The sequence below is a fragment of the Sciurus vulgaris genome, assembly GCF_902686455.1.
Source record: "Sciurus vulgaris genome assembly, chromosome: 16".
NCBI lineage: Eukaryota > Metazoa > Chordata > Mammalia > Rodentia > Sciuridae > Sciurus > Sciurus vulgaris.
The window spans coordinates 46126803-46139698 of record NC_136477.1 but is presented as its reverse complement, the minus strand read 5'-3'; the positions used below and the strand labels follow the sequence as shown (position 1 = coordinate 46139698).

Here is a 12896-nt window from a genome sequence, read left to right as displayed (position 1 = left end):
TCCTTTCACCTTCAACCTCTGGATGTCTTTGCTCATAAGATGGGTCTCATAAACAGCATATATTTGGATTTTGTTTTTTTGATCCATTCTACTAATCTGTGTCTTTTAATTGGGGAGTTGAGACCATTGACATTCTTTATTAGTATGGATATATTTTTGTGGTGTCCTGCCGTTTTGTATTTTTGCTCCATTTGATCCGGTCTTGATTTCTAGTGTATTATTCTTCTATTGAACTTTCTGTTTGTGGGCTTGGAAACTAATTTTTAGTTCCTCTCTGTGAAGTTTATCCTTGAGTTTTCTTTGTTGTGCTGATTTTGTGCTCATGAATTCTTTTAGTTGATTCTTGTCATGGAATATTTTTATTTCCCCCTCAGATTTGAAACTGGGTTTTGCTGGGCATAGTAACCTTGGCTGACAGTTATTTTCTTTTAGAGTTTGGAATATATCATTCCAGGAAGACTTGATGGCTGCTTCAGTCTCATTGCTAGAAATTGATCTGTTTAAGGTTCCTATATCCTCCTAGGTATACAATTTGAGTAGGTCATATACCTTGATTTTAGGGTCTGGGCAGAGAAATCTGAAGTCAGTCTTATTGGTTTGTCTCTAAATATGACCTGATATTTCTCTCTTGTGGCTTTCCTTGTTTTCTGTGTTAGGCATTTTGATTATGATATGTCTCAGTGAGCTTCTCATTTGACTGAGGTCTACTTGGGGTCCTGTAAGCCTCCTGTATGTGGATGTCTCCCATTTCTGACATGGGAGAAGTTTTCTGTAACTATCTCATTGCAATATTCCTTATGCCTTCAGTTTATATCTCCATATTCTCCTCTATCCCAATAATTCTCAGGTTTGGTCTTTTAAAATTATCCCAGGGTTCTCGTATATTCTGGTCAGGTTGTATAATTTTTCCCTTTACTACCTTCTGTGTATTCAAAATCATATAGTCTTGTCATCGGTACCTGAAGTTCTGTCCTTCAAGGGCTGAGGTTCTTTTTTCTACACTACCTAGTCTGTTATTGATGCCTTAAAGTGAGTTTGTAATTTGATCAGGAATTTTGCTTAGTTTGTTTTCACTATTTCTATTTCTTTATTAAAATGTTCTTTTATCTCTTGTAATTGCTCTTTTAATGCCTTCCTTAGGTCTTCTTTTAGTTCATTAACCTTTTAGTAATTGGGTTTTTAAAAATAATCTTTCTCTGGGTTTTCATCTACCTCACTATCAGTGGGTTCCTTTGTTGGGGGATTGTGGATGGGGCGGGGGGAGATTTGTTTGCCTGTTTTCTCATGTTTTTAGAAGTCTTCCTCTTGTGCTTCAATTGAAGTGGATTCCTCTACCTCTTGTTTGGTTTGTGTCCTTTTGTAGTTACCTTTGTTCTGTGACTTCTGTCTGTTTTTGTTGTCTGAGTAGATGCCAAGGGGTAAGACCTGAGTTCCCTCTCTGGTTGTTCCTCCTTTGGTCCTTATTGATGGTTTGTGGCTCTTTGTCTCCTCCCTTCATTGGGTAGGAATAACGTGAGGGGATGTTCAGTTCTGTAGCAGAATCTCTAACCTGTGAACTTTTAGTTTCCCATTGGTTCCCAGTACCTCACAGAATGGAGGGAAATAAGCAGTAGTAACAACTGTTGCCAATAACAAACAGTAAACAGTGTTAAAGTAAATACCCAGATCCTACTATGACATCTTCAATATTATTTGCCACCAATAAACAGGAATGGTGGGTTCAGCAGTTGTTAGCAGTGAAAACAATAACCATGAACTAGCTTTGAAAGCAAATAGCAGGTGTCAGTTATATTACAGTGGTAATGATTTTTTTGCATTAATGGTGGGGGCAGGGTTATATAAACCATTTAGTTTTAAATGATGGTAAATATACAGTTAATTGATGGTAAAAGGAATTGTGTTAAGAAGTTAGAAAGGACTTTACAATTTCAAAGTCAACAGAATGCACAAGAGCATTAGCAGGTGATGTTTATACAGAGGGAGGGGAAAAATAGCAGCAGCACACTATTGGGAGAGAAGGAGAAAGAACAACAGAATTAGGCTGATCGCAGGAGAAGATAAGATTGAAAGAGAAATAAGAGAAGTGAACACATGAAAATAATACAAGATCAAACTAAAATGTACAATTCAATGAACCTGAACCCTCACAAGACAAAGCTAGAAAAAAGAAAATTACATTAAAAAATGCTGAATATGAGAAAAAACAAGACAAATAAGTGTATGTATATATGTCCCTGAGAATCAGGACTGCTAGAAAAATCCCTCCCTCCTTCCCTGCACCCCCTCGAAATAAGGTAAAAAAAAGTTAAAATAAATATGTTTAAAAAAATCCGATAGTTTGGTATAGACAGAAGGGATCTTCTCTTCTGAAGTGGTCAAACTATTTGACCAGAATGGGTGGTCATGTCTACAACCAACAGTCTTTCTTTTTCTTACCAATTATTCTTGAATAAAGTCCTGCTAGAACAAGGGGCAGGGGGTGTTAACCCCTTTCTGTTATTGTTTTGCTCTCTGAGTTGCTAATTGGAATGGCCTAAGATTGAAGTTGTTTGATATAAAACTCAATTTCCCTTTTTGCCAACATGGAGGGGGACGGTTTGAGATGTACAGTTGGTTTGTGTTTTGACCTTCATACCAGATCCATGCATTCCCAGGTTACCACTTCTGCAGCATGTTCTGTGAGGGGGTAGATCTGGCAGGTGGCACTGAGTTCTGTTTGGGTCTCAGGCCTAGTTATGCTGGGTTGAAAGTGCCTCCTTTGGAGAGACTAGGTTGATCTGCTCTTAGGGCTAGACACTTCTGTGGGTGCGGTTCTCAGGTGCCTCCCAAGAAAGCCGGTCATGGGCCAGGGTGGCCAATTCTGCACTCATATTTTGTGAGGAGTTCAGCTTCCCAGGTGGAGTTCCTGAGTGTTCTCACCCCCACCCTTTGCTGTTCCAACTCGAGTCCCCCTGGGTACAATCGCTCCATGCCCATTTCTTTCACATCATGCCAGACACCACCTAGGTCCCTCATTAGGTGTCCGCTGGGATGGTTTGTTCTTTTCAAGGTGTTGAGATACATCATTAGGCTGTTTGTTTGGGATCTTTCTGACTTTGTGTACACACTCAGAGCTATAAACTTTTCTCTTAGAACCTCCTTCATAGTGTCCCAGAGGTTCTAGTATAGTGTCTAAGAATTTTAAAATTTATCCCTTGATTTCTTCTATCACCCATTCATCATTCAAAAGTATATTGTTTAATCTCCATGTATTTATATAGTTTCTATAGGGTTTCATTGTATTAATTTCTAATTTCATTCCATTATTTGATAAGATGCAAAGAATTATACTTAATTTTTGTATTTACTAAGCGTTGCTTTGTGACCTAAAATATATTTTGGAGAAGTGTCCATGGAGAAGTGTCTGAGAAGAAAGTGTATTCAGCTCTTGTTGGATGAAATAATTGTATACATGTCTGTTATGTCCATTTGATTTATAATATTTTTCAGGACCAAAGGATCTTTACCAAGTTTATGTCTAGATGACCTATCTAATGTTGGGAGGTGTGTTGAAATTACCCTGCATTATTGTACTAGAGTCTATATTTGAGGCTTCAATTTGAGTAGTCTCTTATATAATCAACTGCACCTGCCTTAGGGGCATAAATATTATATCTTGTTGGAGTGTTCCCTTTATGAATATAAAGTGATCTTTGTCTCTTCTGATTTATTTTGATCTGAAGTCCACTTTTTCAGATATAAAAGTAGCTACTCCTGCTTTTTGGGGGCTCCATTTACATGATATTCCAATTTCTATCCTATGGCTATCTTTGCCTTTAATGGGCATCTCTTGCAAACAACATACAGTTGGATCTTGTTTTGTTTTTTCATTCTTTCTGTTAGCCTGCCCACTGCCTCCCCCCCTTATTTCACAGGTGAGGAAATGGAGGTTTCCAGAGATGAGTATCTTGCTCAGAGTCCCCTCTTAACTAAGACAGTGACTGGATGTAGTCCTGGCATCTCCAGGGTGAGGCAGGTTAGCAGGGTGCAGGTGTCTGAGCACTAACATCTCATCAGATGCCAGGTAACACTGGGCTCTGTCTTCCTCCAATGTGTGAGCAGCCCTGGGATTTGATCAAAGCTGGTCTGACTCTCCCTAGGATGAGGTTCATGAGAGTAGAAGCAAAGATGACAAAGAGGCTTAAGAAAGGCTGGTCTTCAAACTCTGGGGGAAGAAGGGACTTCCCATTCTGGTCCCCTGGGGTCATCTTTTCATCCTCCCCTTTTCCCCTGCCACCACTCCTGGGGCATTGCCCATATTCCAGCAGCCCAGTTCAGCACTTGAGGGAGGCTGAGAAACTGTTTGCTGTGTCTCTGCCCAGGAAGAAAAGATCTGGGCTTCCTGGCTAACCTCTGCCACATAATTCCCATCTAATTATTCTCACATAAGCATTTTCTGGGCCCTGCAACTCTATGAGGATAGAGCCCTTATCTTTTCACTGCATGTCTCCAGTCCCAAGTATAGTGCTTGGCACATATTAGGTGCTCAGTAAATCAAAGTGAAGGACTAAGACTGAGACCTCTTTCCAAGAAGGGACATGTAAACTCTGAACTTGGATATAAATGCATTCATTAGAAGATGGAGGGAAAGGGGGAGAGAGGAAGTAAGGCAAAAGTTGGGAAAGATGTATGGTCCCAAGATGAGAGAAATTTTAGATTGAATCATGCTAGTTAGGAAAGTTGTCCCTTGCTACATAACCACCCACCCCAAAACTTAATGGCTTAAAATGATAGCTCATTATATTTGCTTGTGATTCTGTAATTTGGAAAAGCCGCAGGGATGACAGCCTTTTCTGCTCTGCCCAGTATCAACTGAGGCAAAAAGATTCACTTTCAAGATGGCACACTAGGTTGTTGTAGGCTGTTGGCTGTTGTCACGTAGGCCTCCGCTTGGAGCTGCGTGGGCTTCCTTGCAGCATGGTGGCCAGGAGCGAAGAGACAGGGAGTCGAAGCTGACAGTCTTCTTGAGGCAGGGCACTGGAAACTGATATTGTATCACTTCCTCCATATTATTCTACTGATCAAGGAGTCACGAGATGAGATTCCAGGGGCTCTTGATAGGAATGCGTCAAGAGGTTTTGGATTATTCTTTAAAACTATTACAGACGGTTCCTGAAGGTGAGAAGCGAGTGGTTACTGGTCAGGTTTGGATGGAGTCTGGAAGCTCTGCAGTGTGTCTAGCCCAGCCTTAGTCCATCTCAGGACGACTGAGGACTCCTCCTGCTCACCCTGTCCGTGAGCATGGCAGGTTGTGAACTCCAGAAGTGGCCCCAGCAACACTCCAGTCTCATGTGTTTCTGGGCCACTGCCCTCCCCATAAAGAAGTGGAGTTTGTTCTCTCTCCCCTTGAAACTGGTGGGCTTGGGGCTACCCGAATGAATAGAGCGTGGGAGAGCTGATGCTGTTTCTTCGGGGGGTAGGTCTTAGTGGGACCGCTTCTCCCTGGCACTCAGGTGTGTTGTGTGCTGCTCTTTTCTCCCCCTCCAAACACAGCTTGGAGATCCAAGTGAACAAACCGCACCTCAGCTTTTGAGTCTTCCAAGGCCTCAGATAAGAGGCTATTGGTGGCCAATCACCCCCTGTGTCCCGAGTCCTTGACCCAAAGCATAATGAACGATTGCATCGTGTGTGAAAGCTTGCTGTGCGGGCAACATGGAATACAGGAGTGGGAGTGCCACAACTCCGTCCCGTGGGCAGGACGCGACTGGTGGAGCCTCATTAGGGAGCAGCATGGCCACTGAGCCTGCTGCTTGGCAGGTATCAACAAGATCAGTGAGCGGGCTCTTGGGTAGAGGAAGGAGCTCGTGTGCCGCTTTGGCAGGAGGGCCGGTGGGGCTGGAGCAAGGAGCCACCCTGCATCCTGAGGGCTGAGAGAACAGCTCTTGGTCTGATCTTCTTTCAGGTGAGGGGTGAGCTGGACAGTCAGAGAAACAAGGTCACTGGCCAGACCCGACAAATGGGACCAGGCCTCCTCTGCAGCGGGATGGGAACGGATCTGATGAGCTGTGGGGTGGACCAAGGACAGGGAGGCTGTGTGTGGAGCAGTAGGGCCTGGCTTGGCCAGCTGAATGGGACCACACTGAGGAGGCAGGAGGTGGCAGTGCCTGCACTGAGGACCAAGACTGTCATTGGAAGGGCAGTGAATGACAGTTCTTTACATGGCATTTGTTGGCTGTGCTTCCCTTGGGAGCACTTTGGGGAGGTAACGCCCCCACAGCCCTATGCGCTTCAGTTACACCTTGTCAAATATCCCTTCGTTTCTCTGAGACACGGGAGGGTTCCTGGCTACTTCCTGAACTTGGCCCAGGAGTGTGCTCTGCTGATGGTCACTGCAGGTTCATCAGGTCCTCTACCAGGGGCCTGCTCCTCCACAGCAAGTGCTGGTGGGCACGTGCAACCTGTTTGGTCGCCATGAATCCACATTTCAATCAGTTTGTAGCATCTACTGAGCAGGAAATGGGAGTGCCTGTCACCCCTACAGAGGGACAGCTGATTGGGCGAGCCCAGTCGTCTCACTTGAAGCCTCTGGGCTCCCTGCAGGCTGGGCGGAGGCTTTCCTCTGCACTCAGTTCTTTTCAGCGCTTCTTCCTTATATAGAAGCATGCCTCTCCCACCCTTTCCTGGTAACCTGAGGGGCATTCTGTGTCTGAGCTCTCATGTAACCTCGCACTTTGGGGGTGGCCATTTGAATATGCTGGAGGAGCAAGTGGACTGATGCTGAGTGGATCCTCTGGCTTGCGGTGCTGTCGCCGCTTCCCTTCCTGTGAGAACCACTGTCTCTTTTCACAGATGAGCCTCTCGGTGCAGAAGTATCTCATGACGCACATACAGTATCCTCAAAGGCTTCAAAATGAAAGTGGAACTGCCGGTAGCGCCTCCCAACAGGGCACTATTAGCTATGGGCAGTGCTCACTTCCGGGAGTTGGCAGCTAGGTGGTCCTGGAGCACAGAGGGGCCGTTCTGACCCTCAGATGGGACTTGAGCAGTCCCTGTTCTTGCCTGACCATGGTGGAGGGAAGGAGCATCTTGGCAACCCTTCTTCTGCCAGGACTCCAGGCTCAGCCGACCTGGCACGTTGGCCTCCCCCACTTTTGCTGGGTGAGCCAGGCCTGTCCCTGCCTGAATCAAGGGCCCAGGAGGGTAGGAGTGTTAGTTTGAGTTCCCCAGAAGCAGATCCTGGGAGAAGACTCGAGAGGGAAGGCAGCCAGCAACCTGAGCTTAACCTTGCCGGGGAGCTGTGGCCAGTCCCACCCAGGGGCCAGGGAACCTGTGCTCACTCCTCAGCCTTCAGTCCAGAGCTGTGCTGGGTGTCCCCCTCATTTTGCAGCAGCAGTGCAGTTTCCTGGGGCTCAGGCAGCGTCCCCAGGTGGAGGTGCACACAGGGCAGGATGGACTACAGCACTCAGTCTTGAGGTACATGGACGAGGCACTCCAGGCCCCAGTGGGGGAGCATGTGTGGTTGTCACTGGCCTGGGGAAGTCAGGGTCACCCTCACTAGCATGAGCCCTGAGAGGTGCGCCAGACCCTCCACAGAGCCCCCAGGGAAGCGCTGTGACCCACAGGAGGGGAAGCGTGCAGGCTGGGGCTGGGCCTCGCGCATTCTCAGGTGCCACTGGCTTCCTGGGTCTGTCTCAGCTGCGAAGGTTCCTCCCCACCACCCCGCCTCCGCTTTTCCTAGCTGTCACTTATGCTCTCAGCACCGCTCCTTTGATCTCACCCTTCACCAAAGCCTGTGCTGGACGTTAGGCTAGTAGGACACACTTGGTGCAGGGAGTGGGCAGGGGTGGAAGGCCTTTGGGGTAGCCCCCAAATGGTCTCTTGGCTCAGCAGGCTCAGCAGTAAGGCTGTCTCAGAGGTAGCTCGGCCTCTGGGGTGGTGGGGGAAAGGCTGTCCAGGGAGAGGGTTGGGACCCATGATGTCCAGAATCGCCCTTGGGGCTGTTCACTTGCTGTATGCTTTAAACGAGTCATCCCATGAAATGGGCGACTAGGAATATGTTCAGATTGTGGGGAAACTGAGGCCCAGGAGGTTAGGCAACTTGCTGAACTTGGGGCGGATGGGAACTGGTGTGAGGCCTGGGTCCCCTCCAGTGTGGAGGTGAGACCAGACAGTGCTGAAGCTGTGTGACTTCTGCTTTAGGGCTAGACAATGTCTACACCCCCACTTGACCTCAATGTGTGTTCACCCCACCTGGAAGAAGTCAAGCTACACCGTCAGTTCACATTAGTCTTTTATTATAACCATACTGAATGGGATCACTTTGCCAAAAGGATAAATCATTTCTTGTATCAGTTTGGTTACAGCATAAAGAGGGATGAGAAAAGTGGTCTGTGTGATGTAGCTGGCGTTACTGGGTAGTCCATCAATCAGAGGAACTATGCCACTGTGAGCAAAGGACCATGACTTTATCAACATGGGCTCCAGCCGGCTTACAGGACTTCAGGTTTCTTTCAGCACTTTAGAAAGTTACTGAAAGTTAGCACGGAGAAAGTGGTTTGGCCAGTGAGGAGCCTGGCTGGCCAGCTGCTGTCCCCAGTCCACGTAGCCTCCCCTCCTGCCCCACGGCTGTGGCTGCTCCTGCTCTGGACACAGGCAGGGCCAGGCGAATATCTGCTGGGGAGGAGCGATGGAACCAGCCATGTGCTCACGGGATGGCCAATCAATGAGCTGGAGACAAGTCCTTCATCCACTCTCCTGTTCTGTAATGACCCCTGGGGGTGAGAGCTTAAAAAACAAAATGAAAATAATGAATTTGGATCAACTATGACAGGTTGTTAGGGGACAGCAAAACCGTCAGAGCTTTACGTTTGCTCGGTGTCTCTGACAAAGTAAAGGCAGTGCTCCTGCTGGCGGCAGCTTCCTTAGTGCTGCAAAGGACGGATGCCCGAGAGCGGGCCCAGCCCCGTGTGAGAAGTGCAGCACATTCGTTCTGCAGTGCTGTTCTCTACAGAGTGCAGTTAGCACTGAACATGAGCAGGTCCTTCTTGCAGGAATAATTCAGTATAACTGAAGGTTCAAAGTGTTCTATGACCTTGGCATACATACAATATAAGGCAAAGTAGGCTGATTTTCTTCCTCTAGTCTGTAATGTACAGATGCGTAATGCACAGATGATTTTTAACTCAGATTTCTGATCAGAGAGGAATGCATGAAACATGGGGACGTGTATAAAAAAAAGTAGATGACAGTGGGAATTAATCAAAGCTTAACATATATAAAATGTAACTGCTAATAATCACAATATGCAAGAAATCCCACTGATTACCACAACTGTTAGAGAAACAAAAGGCCTCATATATCCAGAATTAAAAAATATATATATAATTAAACATAAGTACCTGATAAAATAATAAAAAACATATTCTTTAGCACTGTAACTAATAAAAAAATGCAAATGATATTCACCAAAGAATAATAAAAAAAAAGTCACTTAGAAAAAAAAATACTACTACAATGCTCTTAACTCTGAAACTGGAATCTGAGGCTGTTGTTGCTCATGTGCCACAGGCTCCCCTCCTACGGTTCCTTTGAGAAGGGAGTGAGCGCACGCCTGAGTGCTCACGTGGCACCAACACAGAAGCCCAGGATGGAGAGGACACTCCCGTAGCTTACGTGCAGGACTGGGAGTTTCTGGTGGTGATTAAGTGCCCAGCCAATGGCAGCAAACCAGTTAGAACCTTCTTGGGTTGGTGGGTGGCAGTGGCTCTGTGTGGCCAGTGACACCCAGCTATCCCTCTAGCTCTCAAGGCAAAGGAGACGCTGGAGTGAGCAGAGGACAGTGGCCTAGCAGTGTGGGTGGAGCCAGCTCTGTGGTCCTTTCAGTCTGTCCTGTGGCCCTGGCAGGACAGCTCTGTACTTCCTAGAACCAAACTCCTGACAACTTCCCAAGTCCTTTATGAGAAGGCGACCTCTGCATAGGTGTGAGGCTGCTCGCTGTGCGGGAACCCTGGAGCTTACAAAGTGTCACCACGGAGACGTGCACAGGAGCAGTTTACTCAGAGGTGCTGAGAGGACCAGACTCAGGAACCAGAGAGCTAATGAGTGCAACTGCTGAGCAGCTGCCCCGTGATGGAAGGCCAGACACCCTGCCATCTGGCAAAACCAGTTATTCACCTCACATGCTGGTGAGAGGGGATTTCTTAGAATTTAAGAACAAACTGTAGAGCTAATTAGAACCTCCTCTGCAGTGCCTGACTCGAGAGTCATCACCATTTTCTTAGAGATCGAGTGGGAAATCATGTCATTATCACATTTGTCTTAGAGAAATATATGGTTAGCAGTGGGAGGGACATAAACAGTGTCTTCCTTCAGACTTAGCTTTTCATTTAAAGTTACCACGAAGGCTGCCACTGCCCGTGCCATCTGCTGAGGAGAAGCCTGGAGAGCAAGGCCTCCCTGCAAGGGCTGCTCTTCACTGACGGAAGAAGAAGGGCCCTGTGTCCACCTGCAGTCCCTACTTGTCCCTGGCAAAATGCCTGCTCAGGTGCAGGGGAGAAGTGTCCTTCCTGGGCCTTTCTTGTTTACAAAGTGAAACAGCTTAGGTGACGCTGTGTGTCCATGATGGCTTTCTAAGCTGCCAACTGAGGGCCGTGGTGCCCAGGACCGTGGGAGTTCACAGCTGAGCACAGGCCCTGTGGTTCCTGGCTGCCAGGGGATGAGTTGAAACCCCGTGTCCTCCCAGTGCCTGGAATGTTCTCTAGGAAGCCCTGCTCCCTACAGAAAGGATTCCAGGTCCAATTCCCTGTCACTGCTTCCTTAAGGCCACTGAGGGGTTCTGACTCTAGATGGGAATGAACAAGGCTCTTCCCCTGTACTTCTTAGTTCAACATAGCTCTGAAACCATAGAAACTTCACCAGGCATTGTCTGAAAGATGTATATCCCTTAAGTCAGGGTCACTTTTTTAAATTCAAAGATATTAATATCCTTGCAACGTGTGAAGTCAGTATAGTAAAGATAGCTTAAAGTGACCTTGCTTTTGATAAAACATTCTAAAAAGTGAAATACAGTTGTTTGAGGAACCGTGATAAGGCCGACCTCTATTTAGCCTGAGGATTATAAATGTCTTCAACAAATCGAAAGCATCTAAAACCATACCATACCTCAAAATGACTCCTAAGTTTAGACCCAATTTCTAAAAATCATAACTTTGAGAGGTCAGTAATTGAGTAATGGGGTTTTCCACATCCTGGAATCCCTTGTTCTAGTTCATTCTATTGCACTTGGCTCTGCTATATGGCTTTCCAAGGTACGAACTAAATTATATGAGACAGATTTCCACAAAGTTAGCTCTCTGGATAGCAACCACTTTCCCTGTGGCTGACACTTTGAGGAAGGAAAGATGTCCAACTCCTCCTCCTCCTCCTCAAGGTAACTGCTGGCATTGTCAGACCCTCTTAGCTGGGGAGGAGGAGATGGGAAAAGTGGTTCTGACTGACTTGGTCTTTTCTGAGAGTGTGGTTCCAGGTACTTAATCTCGCAAGGATGGGGTGGGTCAGGTAAGGGCCCAGAAAGTCCTGTCTGCATTTTGGTGAGCACTGGTTTGTGTGCTGTGGTTGTGTTTGCTTCTTCTAAAGGGTTCCAACGGGCTGTACCAATGCCAAATGCATGCCAGGGAAGAAGCATGGCTTTAGAGGGGTCTCCTTGGGGAGGCCTCCGAGGGGGGAGATGCCTATGTCAGATGTCCAGGGGGCTCACAATGGTGAAGCCGGAGTCCTTGCTGCTGTCGTCATCAGGGCTGGAGCTGGGGTTGCTGGAAGATGCTGAGGCGGGACCCATCAGGGGATCTGAGAACACCAAGGGAGAGCAGGCCAGGGTCCGGCTTTTCCCCGAGGAACTTTTGAGGGTGCGAAGAGGCTGAGCCTGACCCGGGAAGTGCCCCTTGGCACTGCCCCCTTCATCTTCTTTTGAAACCAGGATGAAGTCATCAGAGCCCCCTCTGTCTGGGAGCCCAGGAGCTTCTGCAGAAGCCTGTGAAATGGAGAACAGGTAGATGAAGAGAAAAACCAGGAAAGAACAGGGCAGAGGGCCTGTGGTCTGTGAGGCCTCTGTGGAAAGCCAGGCTGCCTTGCCCCAGGTTTTGCCTGGTTCTCTGCTCTCAGGCCCTGGCGCTCAGCAGTGTTGCAGGGTCCTGAGCATGCTGCACAGCCCCCTGAAGCAGAATGCTGGCTTTCCAAGGTAAAAAAGCCAACTTCTTCCCTGACGGGATGCCTGGGCTCAAGGGCAGCCCTACTGTCTCATGTGGGATCCAAGTACAAATCCCTCATCCTCCCTAAGCTTCAATGATCTCATCTGTGAAGTGGTGAGAAGGATCCTGTCTCCCTCCAAGTGTGGGGTCACAGTAAAGCAAGGTGATGTTTGTGCAGATGTGAACCTAATAAGACTGCTCCCTCGCGGGAGCTTCCACATCTGGAGTGGCTTGACTACGGTGCGCTGCTTCTCTCCTCATATGTTCCTCAGTATGTACGCATGTGAGCGTCTCCTGGGGCAATGGTGGTAACTGGGAGGTTCTAGCAATGGGAAAACCAAGAATGGCAAGCAAGTGCCAGGTGTAAGGCCAAAGGTAGAGAGAATCACTTTAGCCTCTAATTATCTTCCTTCCTTCTTAAGCAATTATAAGTGGCTTATGATTTTTTTTTTTTCTTAACATCCATGAACACAGAGAAAGGTTTTGGGTTAACAAAGCTATAATTTGACCAAGGTTGTCCAATGGCTGCTGGCGGAAAAAGCACCTTGTCCAGGGTGACATACACTGACCCAGTACCCATGCCTGCCTACTCTCCGACAGCATGGGTAGAACTAGTGCACGTTCTGAAGGCTTAAGAGATACATGGAGCCCCTTGGCTGGAGGTGCCCCTGG

At 47.3% G+C, this 12896-nt stretch overlaps 2 protein-coding genes across 11 annotated transcripts in view; one reads left to right on the top strand and one right to left on the bottom strand.

The window, feature by feature from the left end:
• LOC306646792 (uncharacterized protein) overlaps positions 1-12896 on the top strand; it is a 45120-nt gene that overhangs the window by 28615 nt on the left and 3609 nt on the right. The gene's annotated exons all lie outside the window — the stretch shown is intronic.
• TBC1D5 (TBC1 domain family member 5) overlaps positions 8253-12896 on the bottom strand; it is a 578936-nt gene continuing 574292 nt past the window's right edge. For 8 of the 10 annotated variants that reach the window (XM_079115504.1, XM_079115505.1, XM_079115503.1 and 5 more), the window contains 2 exons: positions 11735-12007; positions 8253-8763 (listed from right to left, as the gene is read on the bottom strand). In XM_079115504.1, the coding sequence (XP_078971630.1) occupies positions 8722-8763; positions 11735-12007 (315 nt within the window). In that variant the 3' untranslated portion in view covers positions 8253-8721. Of the gene's footprint in view, positions 8764-10178; positions 12008-12896 lie in introns of those variants that run through there. The other 2 variants (XM_079115508.1, XM_079115501.1) reach the window with 1 other exon arrangement.